Genomic DNA, 19,615 nt, shown 5'->3' on the forward strand with positions numbered 1-19,615 from the left:
CAATCAATTTGTCATTTTTGATGACTTGAGGTATGTTTGTCATGGACATTTCTGAAAGAACCACAGAGAATATGCTGAGAGATTCAAATATAGAATCTGTGTCCTGGCTCCCCTCAGTTCATCTCTGACCACCATTATTGGGAGGCAGATGTGCAGGCAAGCAAAGAATGGGATCTGGGTGTTTGCTAACAATCTGTTAATTATAATAACAAGGGGCAATTCCACAGACTTCAGAACTTGGCTTCCAGGCTCTAGGTTTGAGAAAAGAAGAGTTCCTCTCAGGCAGCACACGGTGCTTTTACCCTCTAGAAAAGCCCCCACAGCTATACTATACAGCAATTTTCCTGGATGTAGACACTGAAGTCACTTCCTTTTATAACACCAGCGATAGATTCCATATCTTTACCATTCACTAAAGTTTCTGCTACAGAGCCACAGAAATTGCTCCTGTGAATCCAATTATTGATGTTCAGGCTTCCTATTTGTCCTGTGATAAATCTGGGAACTAGCTAGATCTCCCATCCTGAGCAAGGCAAATAAACTTTTGGCCACAAAAACAATTAGAGGAAAAAGTACTTTGTGCTCAAAGCTAAAAACTTTTTCTGGTTGGTGCAACCCAAGGGACAAAGTTACAGGGGAAAAATATGGAACATTTCATAAATCATACACATAAATTGAATAGATGGATTAAGAACAATTACAATTAAATAGTAAGTATTGTCACAGTAGTCTTTTGGGTTTTATGTTTATGTTTCTGTTCCAATAAATATGTTCTCAGCACTCAGATCAAAAACATTAAAGATATGAAATGAAAAAGAAAAGGCTAATGGCTTTAGCCAAACCATATGAAATACTAGTTTTTAAATAATGAAAATCATATTTAGAACATGAAAACAGGGAATAAAAGTAATTCTTCAATTAGATCTCATTAAATGCTTCTGGTCATTAGTCATGTAGACTCAAGAAGCGTTCAGTACTTGTTCATATTATTTAGCAACTATTTCCAGCTCTCTACCTTTTTTCCAGGCTCAATGCGGCCTCCGCCCCTGGAATCAAGTGATCCTCCTACCTCAGCCTCCTCAGTAGCTGATACTACAAGCACACACCATTACATTCAGATGATTTTTTTGAAAAACTTTTTATACAGACAGGGTCATGCTATGTTGCCCAGGCTGGTCTTGAACTCGGGCTCAAGCAATCCTCCCACCTCAGCCTCCCAAAGTGCTGGGATTATAGGTGTCAGCCACTGTACCCCACTGTCCTCTTCATTTTTAATAAAAAGTTCTGACTGTTGCTTCTTTTAAACTCGTATTTTTAGTCTATTACTCCACTGAAAGCAAAAGTTTCAGTAAAGGAAGACCTTTAGGAGAAAAAATACTCAAAAAGAAAAATACATGCTTTTTGTCTCTTATTTTTAAAAACACATTCAATACAGCCAGATTCCAATATATTTATGTCATTCAATGTATATAACACTCCATAAAACTACATATACCAATCAGAAAGTCTTCTAGATACTAGATAGGTCTGCATTTGTTCAGGCAGAAATAACTATAAAACGTGCCCTTTTGTGAAAGAATTTATCAAAGTTAATAAGCATGCAAATGACACAAAGTTCTACTTAAGAAACTCAGAAAAAAAGAAACAAGAGTGTTAAGTGAGAGATACTAAAATGGAAGGGTTTTTTTTGAAATTCTTTCGAGGTATCAGGATAATAAATTTGTCAGTTCAACTTCAGTGCAGATTGAAATGAATGAAAACCTGTCAGTGTGAACTGCCACTGTAAGAGAATGTGGGAAGAATGGCTTTCTGTGGCATGGGTTCTTACTATTGATGGGCAAATCCCCAAATAATAAAACGGCTCCTATTCCTCCATTACCTGACACACTAATTTCACAGGTGGCAGTCCTGTCTTTATAACAAAGATCTTGTTTGGAGAGAGAATGTGAAGGCAGTGCCTCACCCCGCTAAGTCATCCAAAGTCAGACTGGAATATAGAATATATGAGGGTGAACTAAATATTCAATTTATCCACACTTCACTAGATCTCTAAACAAAGAGACTGTCAACCTCCAGAAACCGCGTGTTTTGCAACGTTCAATATTTAGTTTCTCCAAAGTCTGCTGGAATGGCTGCATAGCAAAACAGCCCAATTTTTGCTTAGAGACTTAAAAAAAAATGCTTTGGGTTATTGGTCAGTGGAGGAAGTAGCTTTCCTTAAATTTAAAATGGAAACACAAACAACCCAAATATTTGTCAACAGGTGAATGGATAAACAAATTGTGATATATCCATGTAATAGAATATACCAGGCAATAAATAGAACTCAGCTAAGTATCCACCAAACAGATGAATCTCAAAGGCATTACATAGACTAAGCCAGAGTCAAAAGACTATAAACTGCATGATTCCATTTGTACAAAAATGCTGAAAATTTTAAAAAGGGGGAGAACTCAAGTGATAAAAAGTATCTCAGGAACAGACATGGTGGCTATGTCTGTAATTCTAGCACTTTGGGAGGCCCAAACAGAAGGTTTGCTTGAGCCCAGGACTTTGAGGCTGCAGTGAGCTATCACTACACCACTACACTCCAGCCTAGGTGACAGAGTGAGATCCTGACTTTAAAAAGTAAAAATTAAAAAGCACCCCAGCAGATACAAGGACCAAGGAGGGAGGCAGGAGCCAGAAAACCATTCGGGCAGAAATTTTCTATGTATATAATAGTTTCACAACTGTGTATGTTTTCTGTTTTCCAAACTCCTCAATTTGTAGAATCAGTGAATTTTACTGTCTGCAAATTATACCTCAATAAAGCTGATTTTTTTTTTTTTTTTTTTTTTTGAGATGGAATCTATCACCCAGGCTGGAGTGCGTGGCGCAATCTCAGCTCACTGCAATCTCTGCCTCCCAGGTTCAAGCAATTCTCCTGCCTCAGCCTCCCAAGTAGCCTGGATTATAGGCACTATCCCGCCCAGCTAATTTTTATATTTTTAGTAGAGACAGCGTTTCACCATGTTGGCCAGGCTGGTCTCAAACTCCTGACCTCAGGTGATCTGCCCTCCTCAGCCTCCCAATGTCCTGGGATTATAGGCATGAGTCACCACATCTGGCAAGCTTATTTTTTAAACAGGGACCCACACAACAACGGAGGATGGAGAGTATCTTCAGAATGCATCAACAACAAGGGATTACAGTGAGTTATATATCACTGCTGATTCTTTTAAGGATTCTATGGTCTGAACTGTATGCCCCTAAAATTCATGTTGAAGCCCTAACCACCAGTTTCTCAGAATGTGACTGTATTTAGAGATGACAGCTTTAAAGAGGTGATCAAGTTAAAAGGCGGCCTTTAGGGTGGGCCCTAATCCAACAGGCCCTTCAATATGTAATCCAATAGAAACTTCACCATGTAAAAGAGACACCAGAAACGTGCGTGCACAGAAAAAAGAGCAATCTGAGGACACAGCGGGAAGGTGGCCATCTGCAAACCAAGGAGGGAGGCCTCAGAAGAATCCTTGAACTTGACGCCTTGATCTTGACCTTCTACCCTCCAGAAACAGTAGAAAATAAATTCTATTCTTTAAGCCACCAAGTCTGTGGTATCTTGCTATAGCAGATCTAGTAGACTAAAACAATTCTCATCTCAACACTGACCTTACATTTTAATACGTAAATAAAAAGGAAAATCCCACATTGTCAGAGTAAATGAATAACTGACCCTTCTGATACTCAGAATGAACATTCTATATTAACATATTTCATTTTATAACACTTAAATGCAAGAAGTATTTTTAAAGACTTTTAGATTTTACATACCTATAGCCTTTCATGAATGAAATGATTCAATCATATTACCTCGTGTTTCAACAGCACTGATGCATTTTCTGATAATTGTGAATCCCATCTTATCCAACTGTGCACCTACAAGAAACAGTTTAAAACATTAAGTGTACAATTATTTATCACATTTCTCTTCCTTACAAAAATAGGAAAAAATTATTTAAATCCAATCTAATTTTTATTTAACTATTAAAAAGCTAAAGGCAGATTGGCACAGTGGCTCACACCTGTAATCCCAGCACTTTGGGAGGCCAAGGGAGAATGATCACTTGAGCCTGGGATTTCCTGACCAGCCTGGGCAACATGGCGAGACCCTGTCTCTACTAAAAATGCTTCAAAATTAGCCAGGTTTAGTGATGGGTGCCTGTAGTCCCAGCTACTCAGAAGGCTGAAGAAAGAGGATAGCTTGAGCCCAGGAAGTAGAGGCCGCAGTGAGTTATGATCATGCCACTGCACTAGATGACACAGCAATACCTTGTCTTAACCAAAAAAAAAAAAAGCTTAAGGCTATGTATTCCTTATTTAAATAATATAGAAATTTTATATTTAATAATATTTTTTATTTTTTTCAGATGGAGTCTCACTCTGTCAACCAAGCTAGAGTGCAGTGACACAATCTCGGCTCACTGCAACCTCCACCTCCCAGGTTTAAGCTATTCTTCCACCTCAGCCTCCCAGGTAGCTGGAATTACCGGTATCCACCACCACCCCCAGCTAATTTTTTGTATTTTTAGTAGAGACAGGGTTTCACCATGTTAGTCAGGCTGGTCTCAAATGCCTGACCTCAGGTGATCCGCCAGCCTCGGTCTCCCAAAGTGCTGGAATTATAGGCATGAGCCACTGTGCCTGGCAGGAATTTCATATATTTAGAGCACTTCCTGAAATTAATATCAGGATATCTATTTACCAATAATATATAAATTTGTATTGTAAAATAATAAATATAAGTCATTTTAAAAGTCAAAAAGAAAGTGATACAAATCTCTAGGGGAAGCTGTCTAAAAACAGTTAAGATATACTTTGCCAAAAATTCCAACAGCAGCTTAAACTCACTCTCTCTCTCTCTCTCTCTCTCTCTCTCTCTCTCTCTATATATATATATATATATATATATATATATATGAATGAATGTTCTTAAATTACTTGAGAATCTAAGAACACAATCCTTTTCTTAAAAAAAAAATAGGAGGAAAAATTTTAAGAAAAGCTTTTTTAAAATATTTGGGCAATGAGCTTGAATTAAAATTTTGATATTTTACAGCATGCTCCAAGCTTTTAAAATAATATTTTATTATTTTCATAAATTTAAAACAGATGATTCATATGGCAGAGCAGACAATTTTAGAAATATAATTTTTATACTTTTTCTAATATAGTAGATGCTTGTCTATGATTAGGCTGGCATATTTGTGTATCCTGATGAATGACAATTCTTGTTTCAAAAATTAAGAAGAGTACCCTCAGCCACTGCATTTAGAACCCAGGGAACAGTAACACTAATCCTCAGAAGGGTTACAAAAACAATTCATGAATATAAACTTCATACATAACCCATAATGTGAAGCTTGAAAAAAATTTTAATGAATTGGGCAGTGGTTTTCTGCTCAAAAATCCAGTATTCACAAAGGTGTATAAAATGGAAGTATTTATTTCTGCCTAGCAAAACCATGTTTTCCCAAAAAAAAAAAAAAAAAACCCATGTTTTAACATCTCTGTAATAAGTAAGAAGGGAAAGAGAAAAAAGAAGGAAAGAAAAGGGAGAGGAGGGAACGAGAATGAGGGAAGGGAAAGAAAAAGGAGTAGGAGGGGCAAGGAGGAAGGAAGAAAGATGTTAGAAAAGAGCAAAGGAGAGAGGGGGAAAAGGAAGAAGAGAGAGCGGGAAGAAGGGAGGGGGGAAGAAGGTGCCTCAGGATATGCTGCTTGTGGCATCCTGTCAGTCGCCAGTGCCAAGCTACAAGAGTTGTCTTTTATTCAAACACTGGCTCAAGTAATCACAATTATTTTGAAATCCTATGTTACATAACCACAGTGTTTACAAACTGTGGACCTTTGATAAATGTAGCTTAATTTCTCCAAATACGTCAAAAGTAAATTTGTCAGGAACCCAGCAGATCATATCATATTTTTATTTAACGTCAGTAAAAAAAATGCAGGGTACAAAGCTGGGCATGTTTCATTTTCTTCAAGTATACACAGTGGCATGTGAAGATCATTGTCCTCGAATATTTGAATATATTTAGTCGTTGTTGCTATTGTCCAAGATGTACAGATAAACTATTTATATAGCCTGTAGTCTGACACTATACAGATAAAGCATATCAAGGGTAGGAAACGGGACCTCGATAAACAGCTCCTACTCACAGGAGTTAACAAATCAGACTGGAAGTTGAAAGGTGCATAATTGAAACTCTTATGTGATTGTTTATGGCTATGAGAATAAACATCAAAGTGAAATGTAGAGAAAGTATTTTGTACAGTTTTGTTTTTGTTTTTGTTTTTTTTGTAGAGAAAGACTCATAGAAAAGCCCACAGGCCAGGCAAGGTGACCCATGCCTACAATCTCAGCACTTTGGAAGGCAGAAGTAGGAGGATCACTTGACCCCAGGAGTTTGAGACCAGGCTGGACAACATAGCAAGACCCCATCTCAACAACAACAACAAAATTAAACATAAAAAAAATTGGTTGGGTATGGTGGTACACGCCTGTAGTCCCAGCTACTCAGGAGATGGAAGTGGAAGGATCACTTAAACCCAAGAGGTTGAAGCTGCAGGGATCCATGATCATGCCACTGCACTCCAGCCTGGGCGACAGAGCAAGACTCTATCAGAAAAAGAAATGAAAAGAAAAGCCCACAGATGGGAAAGATCAACAAGGTCTACAGTAGTCCAAGAAATGTTATAGAGGTCCCCGCTGGGTAAAACAGAAAACATGCAACAGAGGACTATTACATGTAATACCCCTCTATATAACAGAGTGCAGAGGGTAAGAAGCTTGACATCCATAATGTATACAAAATAATAGATGGAAAAGGATGATATAATCATTTTTATAAATTAGCACTTACTTCCTTCTGGTCTTGGGATGATGGCTCTATTAAAATTATGGGACAGCTAGTAAAAGAGAATGGAAAAACAGTATCTTTTAATCAAATCAGCAAAAATTATTCAAGTAGGCACAATGAGGACCATACAAAAAAAAAATACATTTTCATAAGCTTGCTATTGGTTAATGTGATAGAGTAAGAAACTGGTCTTCATCCCTACTTCCTGGCACAGAGCTTCTAAACTCTTGCAACTTCCTGAGTAATAAGAATGCCTTTTGTTATTCATAACAAGATCCTTTTGATCACATGTGAGTTTATGCTAATGAGGTAACCTCTTCTGATAGAGCCCTGGGATAGTCCATCTCAGAATGGGGCTGAATACCAGAAAGACCCAGTGATATTTCTTCCAGCCCTACCCACCAACCTTTCTGGGACTGAGCTGGCGATTACATTCTGAAACAGCAATGAGCTCTGATAAACTTCCGAGTTGGTGAACATGAGGAAGTGCTGGGAGGGTGGTGCACCCACCTCAACCTCACTTCAGACTTTGTCCCACGCATCGTCTCTTCCACCTGGCCGTTCCGGAGTTGTATCTTTTAAAATACTACTAAATGTAAGTAAAGTGTTTCTCTGACTTCTGTGAGCCAATTTGGCAAATTATTAAACTGAGGAAGGTCATGGGTATCCCCAATTTATAGCCAGTTAGCCAGAAGTATACAAGGGTCCAGACTTGTGAAGGGCATCTGAAGTCGGGCACTCTTTCAGGAGTGAGCCCTACAAGTGTGGGACACTAACTTCAGGCAGATAGTGTGTTGTGTTTTCTCAGTTATTAACATATTATCATATTCTTAGATTCAAAGCTAAATAACAAAAAGGGACATCTCTGAGACGACTTTTTCTCTCCCTAAGGTATACCAAGTGAGTAAAAATAAGACGAAGGGGGCAGGGTCCTTAAGGGACTTATTGAAAGTTTGTGTATATTTGAAATACTCTGCCATAAGCTATACAGTGATAAAGAAACTGCTGTATTCTAACCATTAAGATGGAGCTCATGTTTTTACCACTATTTCTAAAAATTGGTATTTACCTAAAGAGATAACTCCTGCCCATAATTTAAGTAACTACAACAGAAATAGTAAGGTGACAATTCTAGGCAACCTCTAAGAACTATAAGGCTGGCAAATTATTTGCAAGGCTTACAACACCCACCAAAAATATGCAGTCCCTTCAGTGTCCCCATATAAATACATAGCTGAGCACTGTTTTTCTGCAGACTTGGCTTTGTCTGTGTATCTCTGAGTTAATCACTTGGCTCCTGACTCTGAAAGAGAGGTTATATACTACATCTTCAAGGTTACACTGACACTGGCAACAGACTCATTTCTCAATGACTTAGTCTTTTTGCTATGCAAACTCACTTTCCAAAGTACCACTAATTTTTCTTCTGTATTTTAATGGATGCAAATCCAATATATTTCCTGAATCTCCGGGTAGATATATTCTAGTGAGTGTGCCGTCTTTACTAAAGAAGATTAGTATAACCTGTTTTGCAGTCTCAATAACCATAAATGCTGTAAATATTCTTGATTCCCAGCTAAAAATTTCAAGGACAAATTAAGACTAAATAAAAATAAGACCGGGTGTGGTGACTCATGCCTGTAATCCCAGCACTTCGGGAGGCCAAAGTGGGTGGATCACTTGAGGTCAGGAGTTCAAAAACAGCCTAGCCAACATGGTGAAACCTCACCTCTACTAAAAATTACAAAAATTAGCCGGGCATGGTGGCATGTGACTGTAATCCCAGCTACTTAGGAGGCTGAAGCAAGAGAATCACTTGAACCTGGGATGCAGAGGTCATAATGAACCAAGGTTGCGCCATTACGCTCCAGACTGGGTGAGAGAGTGAGATTTTGTCTCAAAAAAAAAAAAAGAAGAAAAAATAGAAGTAAAACTACAGAGGCTAAATGCAGCCCAAATATGGTAAGATGACACCCAATTCTGACAATTTTTTTTGGGGTGCAAGAGTGATGCGGTCCCCAATATAGCATCAATTTTTATAACATGTTAATTTGAGTTTTCATTTTCCAAGTACTTCAAGATCGCCACACGCGTTGCTGAGTGGCCTCCTTGCTCTTGTCTCCTATACACTCACCAGTGTGTTCTCTGTTACCACGAGATTACATTAGCTTTTGCCCATTTCATAAGCTCTATTCTGAAATCTGTTTCTGCGCTAGATGACCCCTCTTCTATCAAACCATGCTCTTTCCTTTTTTTCCTCAAACCTGCTAAACTGGCAAATGCTTTCCAGATAAGCCTGCCTGTTACCTGCACTGGCAGTTTATTTAGAGTCATACATAATACTTTAAGTAGAATTTATTTAAATTGGTTTTGTGGCGTTTTCCATAATTATCCTCACTAAATCCCCAATACATGATCTGCCAAACTTCTCAACTCTCAAAAGCCACTAGTCCACCAAAATCAAAGTAATGCTTCAAGAGTGGCAAACAGACTGAATACCAGTACCTCTGGATCTACACCAATACCTTCAATTTATTCCTCAAAGCCCTCTGAATACAGAGGCCCATTCACTAAAGCTACATAATACTGCATACTGTAAACCACTAGATAAAACTTTAAATTGTTATATCAAGCAAAATAATTACAGCAGGTATTTATAATATTGCCTGCACCGTCTCACATTTCCTATTTCATCTCCACTAAGATCAAAATGCATTGCAGGCATTATTGCGTTCATCACCCAAAGTACTGTCAAGTAGGAAAGAAGAAATTGAGAATTTAGATGACTTCCTCAAGCAAAGCAAATCGGAGTGGCAAGTCAAGAAATTTCAGGAATAAAAACTAATGATACATCAGTCTTATATGTACTGCTGCTTGCCCAGGTCAAATTACTAGAATCTTGAATGCTTTCAAAATGATTTCTGAAATACCTGTTTCAGCAGGGAACTTTTCTCAAATATTAAACAAAAATAACAAAAATGAATGCAAGTCAACTCTAAAGGCTTTGAAATAAAACTCAAGCACTGATTATTCTTACAGCTTCTTTTCCACCCAGGGCTTCCAACCACTGCTTCCTTTCCTCTTCGGAAAATGCCTGCATTGTCAAGGGACCCGGCCTGAAAGACACCAGTAACAGATCAGGTTACTCCTTGGCCACAAAAAGGCAAGTTTTTCCTAAGGTTTAATGCTGGTAAGTTTTTTTTGTTTTAACTTTTAACTGTGGTAAAATACATGCAACCGAAAATTTATCATCTTAACCATTTTTAAGTGTAGAGTTCAGTGGCATAAATATGTTCACAATGTTACACAACCGTCACCACCATCTATTAAAACCTTTTTCCTCTTGCAAAACCGAAACACTGTACCCACTGAACAATAACTTTCATTGCTGTTCTCCCCAGCCCCTGGCAACCACCATTCTACTTTCTGTCTCTGTGGAACTGACTACTCTAAGTACTACATGTGACTGGAATCATACGTGGTTTGTCGTTCTGTAACTGGCTTATTTCACTAAGCATAATGTATTCATGGTCTATCCATGTTGGAACACGTGTCAGAATCTCTTCCTTTATAAAACCCTAATATTCCATTGTGTGTGTGCATACCACATTTTATCCATTCACACATCTATTGACACTTGGGTTGCTTCTACCTTTTGCCTGTTGCGAACAGTGCTGCTATGAACATGGATGTACAAGTACCTGTTTAGGCCCCTGCTTTCAATTCTTTGGGGTATATATCAAGAAGTGGAATTACTGGGTCCTATGGAATAGACATATGAATATACAAATGGCAGAGGAGCATAAGAAAAGATGCACCCTATCAGATGTCAAGGAAATGCAAATTAAAAGGAAATACCACAACACACTCGCTAGAATAGCCAAGATCCAAAACACCGACAACACCAACTGCTGAAGAGGATGTGGAGCAACAGGAGGAGCAACAGGAACTCTTATTCATTGCTGGAGGGAATCCAAAATGGTACGGACACTTTCAAAGTCTGGTTGTTTCTTACAAAAGTAAAAATACTGTTACTGTAGGATGCAGCAAACACATTCCTTGATGCTTACCTAAAGGAGTTGAAAACTATGTCTACACAAAAACCTGCACATGGATGTTTATTCACAAAAACTACCAAATTACGTTTGACTCACAACTGTCAATACTTTGTAGCAACCAAGATGTTCTAAGTAGATGAATGAATAAACTGCAGTACACCCTGACAATGGAGTATCATTCAGTGCTAAAAAGAAATGAGCTACGGAGCCATGAAAAGACATGGAGAGCCAGGCATGGCGGCTAATGCCTGTAATCCCAGCACTTTGGGAGGCCAAAGTGGGTGGATCACCTGAGGTCAGGAGTTCAAGACCAGCCTGACTAACATGGAGAAACCCTGTCTCTACTAAAATACAGAATTAGCTCGGCGTGGTGGCGCATGCCTGTAATCCCAGCTACTCAGGAGACTGAGGCAGGAGAATCGCTTGAACCCGGGAGGTGGAGGTTGAGTTGAGCAGAGATCGCACCATTGCACTCCAGCCTGGGCAACAAGAGCAAAACTCTGTCTCAAAAAAAAAAAAAAAAAAAAAAGATATGGAGGGAGCTTAAATGTATACTACTCAGTAAGAACCCTATCTGAAAAGTCTACATACTGTGTGATTCAAGTACATGACATTCTGGAAAAAGTCAGACTACAGAGACAGTAAAAAGATCACTGGCTGCCAGGGACTGGAGGGAAAGGGATGAACAGGCAGAGCACAGAAGATGTTTAGGGCAGTGAAATCTTCCGTATAATACTAGAATGGTGGACACATTCAGTATATGTTTGGGCAAACCCATAAAATGTACAACCCAAGAGTGAACCCTAATGTAAACTATGAACTTTGGGTTATTATGATATGTTAAGGTAGGTTCATCAACTGTGACAAATGCAATACTCGGGTGGGGGTGTTGATAATGGTTGTAAAGCTATGCATGTGTGGGAGTGGGGGGAATAAGGAAAATCTCTGTATCTTCCTCTTTTTATTGTGAACTGAAAACTACTCTTTAAAAAGTAGTCTCTCCGAAAACATTTTTTTGAATGCAGAGTTGTCTCCTAAGCCGAGAGGGTGCACAGGAGACCAAAAGCACACCCTAGAGGAGCTCAGATCAGGACCCTCACTGGCGCCATGAGCCTGCTGGAGAGTGGCACAACTGAAAGCTGGGGAGGCAGACGGGGGCCCAGCCACACAGGGCCTCCCTGGCCATGTGAAACAGATGGGCTCTGTGTTCCCACCCAAATCTCATGTGGCATCTACAGTTCCCAAAGTTGGAGCAGGGACCTGGTGGGAGGTGACTGGATCACAGGGGCGGACTTCCCCCTTCTTCTGATAGAGTTCTCACAAGATCTGGCTGTTGGAAAGTGTATAGTACCCCCCGCTTCTCTCTCTCTTCCTCCTGCTCTGGCCATATAAACATGCTGGCTTCCCCTTTGCCTTCCGCCATGATTTTAAGTGTCCTGAGGCCTCCCCAGCCATGCCTCCTGTTCCTATATGGCCTGCAAAACTGTAAGTTAATTAAACCTCTTTTAATTTTTTTTTTTTTTTTTTTGAGATAGAGTTTTGCTCTGTCTCCCAGGCTGGTGTGCAGTGGAGCAATCTCAGCTCACTATAACCTCCGCCCCCTGGGTTCAAGGGATTCTCTTACCTCAGCCTCCCAAGTAGCTGGGATTACAGGTGTGTGCCACTACACTGACCTAATTTTTTCTATTTTTAGTAGAGATGGGTTTCTCCATGTTGGCTAGGCTGGTCTCGAACTCCTGACAGGTGATCCGCCCGCCTCGGCCTCCCAAAGTTCTGGGATTACAGGCATGAGCCACCACGCCCATCCTAAACCTCTTTTCTTTATAAATTACCCAATCTCAGGTAGTTCCTTGCAGCAGTGTGAGAACAACCATGCTAAGGATTTAATTGATCCTAAGTGCCACTAAAGGTTTTTAGTAGGGGAATGACCAGATCAGGTTAAAATTACACATGAACACTCTGGTTGCTGGATGGAGAATGGACCGAAGACAGGCAAGAGTTGACTGCGGAGAGATACTAAAAGACTAAAAGGAGATACAGAATGGCAGAAATGAAAAAAGAAACAATGAATGGGCTTGAGAAATATTCCAGAAGTGCTTCTACTTGCCACAGGCAACAAAATAATGAGTATGAAATCTTTTGCACCCAGAATAACAAATAACAGACAGATCAACTACAATATACCATCAGTAACTAGTAAAGGAATTCAGTGACAACCAGGAACCACTGCAGCAAGTTAAGTACCTAATACATGTACACTCTCAAAGTCAGACCATGAGCCTAAGAAAATTCCTTGTCCTCTCTAGTTCCTTTTTGTTTTCCCTTAAAGTTTCCCACTGATGCTCATATCTGGAGGAAAAATAGTATTAACTGAAGATAGATGGTTGTATATTCCTCACCAGTTACACATAGAGCAGCAAATAGAGATGCTGGACAGAAAGAAGAACGGCTGATTCTGGGAACACAGAACACAGAAATAACCGCTGAATGATGAAGGGCTTAAAGAGTTACGACTGAAGTACAAATACTGAAGTGAGGGAAAAAGCAATTATCAGGTTTCAGATCAAACAGTCGTATTATTTCTGGATAAAAATCCAAAGAAGCATAAAAAGTAAAGTATTATTATATGCCTTTCCTCCAAGCACAATGACTCAAACTTGAGCCATACAGCCCTTTGTGGAAGGCAGCAGAGAACAAATTTGTTGAAAGATGAGTAAGTAAAAATGGATCATCTACAAGGAAAGAATTCTATGTTTGTTTATATTTTGGCAAATAATACAACTCAAAACAATTCCACTATTGAGAATTAACTCATTACACTATACATTCTTCAGAACACTTCACACTTGCAACACGTTACTTTATCATTAAAGGGATCAGACACTAGTATTAAATAAGGTTGGGTTCCCATCTTCTCACAAAGACTGCTCATATTCATTTTCTATTTACTGAGTCCCTGCCTCTAAAGTATTAGCGTAGGAAAAATAAAACGTGTACTAAAACATGTTTCAGCCATTTTGAATTTCTCAAGTTCTTCTTTTCTAACAATCAATTGCTAGAACATCACTAAGAAAAACTGAGACTGAGAAATACTGGACACATTTCAAACTGCAGCATCAGTAGCATCACACTGTTAAACCAAAATCCAAAAATTTTGTAGTTTCTGAAACAAAGGACATATTTTATTAATAAAATTTAATGGATGTAAAGGAAACATGGTGAATCTCAGAAAATAGGAAAGAACAAAAAACTTTACAAAATGTGTTAGATTATTTGCAATTAAACAAAAAACAAAATTGAGAGTCCGAGGCAGGAGGATTGCTTGAGCCTAGGAGTTTGACACCAGCCTGGGCAAACCAGCAAGAAACTGTCTCTAGATGGATGGACGGATGGACGGATGGACGGATGGATGGATGGATGGATGGATGGATGGATGGATGGATGGATGGACGGACAGACGGATGGATGGATGGATGGATATGGATGGACAGGCAGGCAGACAGGCAGACAGGAAGGACGGAACGATGGAAGAGAGAGAGAGAAGGGTGGAGAGGGAGGAAGGAGGGACAGGAGGAAGGAAGGAAAAAATAATGATCACATCTTTGTTTCATGGAGAAGCTAAGATAACATTAGTAACTCCATTAGGGCAAGAATTAGAACTGAGAAAGTTCTGACTGGGGGTTCATGGAGCCATACTGCTGCAATGCTTACACGGTACAGCTGAGAGCACTGCCATCTTCTTACTCACCTAATAATTCATTTCAACCAACTACAATCTGAGTACCTACTAAGTTCCAGCTACCATTTTAAGCTCTGGATAACGCATCATATACCACAGGTCAAAACTGAGTCCTGGTGAATACATAGGTGACAGTATAAACTTCATGAAGGAAAAAATAAACCAGGTAAAATAAGGTAAGCTGCCAGGATCTCTTCCTTTATCTAAAACCCTAATTATTATCTGTAGTATATAACTTTGGGAATTGGAATCTAAAGGAACATTAAACAAGTTCTTAAATTCATAAATTATTTTTAGAAGAAGAGTTTTTTTTTTTTTTTTGAGACGGAGTTTCGCTCTTGTTACCCAGGCTGGAGTGCAATGGCGCGATCTCGGCTCACCGCAACCTCCGCCTCCCGGGTTCAGGCATTCTCCTGCCTCAGCCTCCTGAGTAGCTGGGATTACAGGCACGCGCCACCATGCCCAGCTAATTTTTTTTTGTATTTTTAGTAGAGATGGGGTTTCACCATGTTGACCAGGATGGTCTCGATCTCTTGACGTCGTGATCCACCCGCCTCGGCCTCCCAAAGTGCTGGGATTACAGGCGTGAGCCACCGCGCCCGGCCTAGAAGAATTCTTAAGAATAAAAGAACCTGGCCAGGTGCGGTGTCTCACATCTGTAATCCCAGCACTTTGGGAGGCCGAGGTGGGCTGATCATGAGGTCAAGAGATACAGACCATTCTGGCTAACATGGTGAAACACCGTCTCTACTAAAAATACAAAAATTAGCTGGGGGTGGTGGCACGTGCCTGTAGTCCCAGCTACTTGGGAGGCTGAGGCAGGAGAATCACTTGAACCTGGGCGGTGGAGGTTGCAGTGAGCCAAGATCGCACCACTGCGCTCCAGCCTGGGTGACAGAGCAAGACTCCGTCTCAAAAAAAAATAAAGAACTTAAGTTCATAAATCAGCACTTCAATTTTTCATTCGTTCATTCAAAAAAAATACAAATACAAATACATGGCTATTACCAATCAGGCACTACACTCAGCCAAAGCATAAGAAACTGCCTATTATCTATATTCTACATTTCACTCCATTTCTATTAAGTCTATTTCAATTGCATGTTCTGTAGCTCTCTCTAAGCATGTAGAAGACAGGTTTTACGCTTGTATTTTAAGTGACAGATACTGAGCTTATAAATTTGGAAAATACACAAAGAAAAATGTAGAGAGAAACATTCACGGGTCTAAGGAGACATTATTGTAAATAGAGGAGCTGTGAAGTGAATAAACAAAAAAAGCAGGTACCAAAACTTATAATGGTAACAATCAGGGATATTCTATCGCTTTTCTAATAGGAATGTTGAAAAGGAAAAAGAAAAAAACAAACCAGCACATAACAAATTCTGCCCTGCATTTTATTATGAGAAGGCTGAAGCCAAAAAAAGTTTTTAAAGTTATAGAGATGTAGTTAGTTTCTCATAGGGTTTCTGGGGAAAAAAATATAAAGTATAAATCTATGACTCATACATTTTTTTCCATAGATGATAAAAGTACATTGCCTAATTTTACTCAAGGTAAAGTCTTTATAATAACTTGTTCTTCTGTCCACCAAAAAAAGTTTTAAATAGAGCACATGAGCAGTGACAGTCAGAAGATTATAAGTCCCAATAAAAGTGAATTCAAGCAATTAATCATTAGAGAACTGTTGCTTCCACCTGGAATGTAAAAAAATTATGAGAGAACGTCATTCCCATTCTACCAATAAGAACAAGATGGAGAACCTATAAAATTACTGTTTTTCAAAAACTAGTTTAAAAGCCAAGATGTAAAAAAGACCTAATGAATGAAAATCCAAAGAGTGACAAGCCACTCCCTGGACAGAAGACAAAGACACAGGCACACAGGCACACACACACACACACACACACACACACACACACACACACACACCCCAGCTGCTTTCATCTTTGGTGGAGCAGCAGGACAAAAAGGAAACCATCATAGACAAAGAAAACAGTGGAATTTTAACAAAATTTTAAAGGTGGAGCACAGGCTGGTGTGATGGTTTAGAATTCCTAGGAGACCTAGATGCAAAGAGAGTCTGAACCCACCCTCCAACTCTTGTCCATGGGACCTCAAGTGCTCATGAGGAAGTCTGAGAACAGGAATGAAAGAGACAGCCCTGCTGTGATCCGAGGGGCTATTCATATACACCTACTGTGTCCGACTCAGAGATGGCATGGCATGCCTGGAGGGATTCTCGAATTGTAATCCCCACAGGTCGAGGAGGGATCTGGTGTAAGGTGATTGGATCACCCGGGTGGCGCGCCACACACACCCCCACCCCTGCCCCCGTCCCCGCCCGGTGCTACTCTCCTGATAGTGAGTTCTCACAAGATCCGATAGTTTAAAAGTGTTTGGCAGTTCCCCACCCAATCCCACCCCACCCCATCTCTCTCTCTAAAGACAACCTAGGCAGAGGCTGAAACAGTTTGGAGGGCTCAGAAGAAGACAGGAAGATGTGAAAAAGTTTGGAACTTCATAGAGACTTACTGAATGGTTTTGAAGATGGATCCACAGAAACTATCCAAACACAGAGATAGAAATCAGGTGGGAAAAGTCAAACAGAGAAGCTGAAATCTCCAGGGGCAGCATCAAATGGTCTAACATAAGTTAATTCGAAACCCAGAAAAATCAACAGAAAATGGAGAAGAAACATCTGAAGAGATAATGACTAAGATTTTCTAAAACTGATAAGAAATATCAAACCTACATATCCAAGAACCTCAATGAACCCTGAGCAAAGCAACATTAAGGGGAAAAAAAACCATAAAAATCATTTAAAAAGAAATCCTGAAAACAGCAAGAGAAAAAGAAGAAAGAGGAGAGAGGAGAGACTGATAAGAAAGATGGATAATTTATCATCAGAAAATAAGTGGAAGCCTGAAGACAGTGAAACGACTTCTTTAAAACATATGAGGGGAAATCTATGAAAATAATTCTATATCCATCAAAAATGAAGGCAATATAAAAGACATTTCCAGATAGGCAAAATAGGAAAGAAGTCTTCTCTAGCAGACCTGCATTACAAGAAATGCTCAAACTAAGGAAGCCTCAGGAACTTAAAAGAAATGGCACAAGATAAAAACCCAGTTTTGCAGAAAAGAATAAAGACAACCAGAAAGGACAAATATCTTACTGTTAAAAATATAGCCAAAAAAATTGCACCCACATGTATGCATATACCTATATGTAAATAAACATTAAATTTATTTAAAAGACCACTGATTACTGATTTCATAAAATAAGTCATGTATAATTACTTCATAACACATGTAGTTCAAATGCTATGTCATTCCCACATTCATACTATATGTAGAATTAGAATATATACTAACAGCAGCATAGAGAACAAAAGGATGACTGGAAGTCGTCCACTGTTCTAAGGTTCTTTATTTTTGAGAAGGTAGATACTGTGATTATTTTAAAATTCACGTTATACTGTGAGACACCATCTAAAAAATACGTAAAAAGGCATAACTAAAAATTCAATAGAAAAGGCAACAGCAAAGAACTAAGAAAAGCAAACATGGAAACTAGAAATCAAAATCAAGATGGCAGTTTAAACCCTTACATATCAAAATTATATATGAATCAGCTGGGCAGAGTGTTTCATACCTGTAATCCCAACACTTTAGGAAGACAAGGAAAGAAGATGGCTTGAAGCCAGGAGTTCAAGACCAGCCTGGGCAACACAGCAAAACCCCATCTCTTAAAAAAAAAAAAATTAATTATATCATATATAAATTAACTAAAACTCCGATTAAAAAGCAATGGTTCTGTAGTCCCAGCTACTCAGGAGGCTGAAGCAGGAGAATCATTTGAACCCAGGAGAAAGAGGTTACAGTGAGCCGAGATTGCGCCACTGCACTCCAGCCTGGGTGGCAGAGTGAGACTCCATCTCAAAATGAAAAAAAAAAAAAAAGCAATAGCTAACATGGTTTTTTTTTAAAGCAGGACTCAATTATATGCTGTTTAAAAGGAAAAAAAAGTTTAAACATAAAGAATCAGATAAAAGGAAAAGGATGAAAAAAGATATGCTATACAGACTGAGTGTAAGAAAGCAAGTGTAGCTACATTAATATCAGAAGGTAGATTTCAAGATATTATCATAGATATTTCATAAAAGGATCATTAAGACAATATAATATGTACACATACAAAAAAAAATCTTTTCTATATTCAATACATATTGATAGACTATAAGCTGTGTTTTCTGTGACCAAAAGAGTACTAAAGTAGAAAAAAACAATAATATTACATGTGGAATATCTCTAGCCATTTAGAATTTTTAAAAAATACTTCTAAATATCACGTTTTCAATCTATAGCCTAATCACATAGGAAATAAATTATTTTTAACTGAATAATAAAACAAATCAAAAATTGTGGAATGAAAGCTGATATAGACCTTAGGAGAAAATTTATAGATTCAAATGCCCACCTCAAAAATAAGGTGTAAAATTCATGATCTGTGCTTCTAACTTAGAGAATGAAAAGGAAAACAAATTAAATCCAAAGTTAAAAAAAATAAATAAATGCAGAAACAAATGAAATAAAAAGTGGATTATATGGATTCTCTGAAAATATTAACAAAATTGATAAACCTCTAGGCACAACTTATCAAGAAAATATGAAACAAAAATACCAAGCATAAAAGAAGAGTTATCATTATAAATCTAAATCCTATAGATACGAAAGGAACACGTAGATATTATGACACTTATGCCAATAAAGTCAACTTAGAGAAAATAAATTCTTTGAAACCAAAATTTATCAAAACCCAAGAATAATAGGAAATCTGAATATAATTATATATACTAAATAAAATGAATTTAAAATTTTTAAACTTCTCACAATGAAAACTCTAGGCCA

General features: G+C 38.6%; 1 protein-coding gene across 4 annotated transcripts in view; it reads right to left on the reverse strand.

The window, feature by feature from the left end:
* ARHGAP10 (Rho GTPase activating protein 10) overlaps window positions 1–19,615 on the reverse strand; it is a 337,434-nt gene that overhangs the window by 155,328 nt on the left and 162,491 nt on the right. For all 4 annotated transcript variants that reach the window (XM_064383837.1, XM_064383836.1, XM_064383838.1 and 1 more), the window contains 3 exons: window positions 9,940–10,018; window positions 6,906–6,951; window positions 3,856–3,921 (listed from right to left, as the gene is read on the reverse strand). In XM_064383837.1, the coding sequence (XP_064239907.1) occupies window positions 3,856–3,921; window positions 6,906–6,951; window positions 9,940–10,018 (191 nt within the window). The remainder of the gene's footprint in view (window positions 1–3,855; window positions 3,922–6,905; window positions 6,952–9,939; window positions 10,019–19,615) is intronic.

This window comes from Aotus nancymaae, unplaced genomic scaffold, assembly GCF_030222135.1.
Source record: "Aotus nancymaae isolate 86718 unplaced genomic scaffold, 86718_ANA_hifiasm-v0.15.2.pri h1tg000033l, whole genome shotgun sequence".
Taxonomy (NCBI): domain Eukaryota; kingdom Metazoa; phylum Chordata; class Mammalia; order Primates; family Aotidae; genus Aotus; species Aotus nancymaae.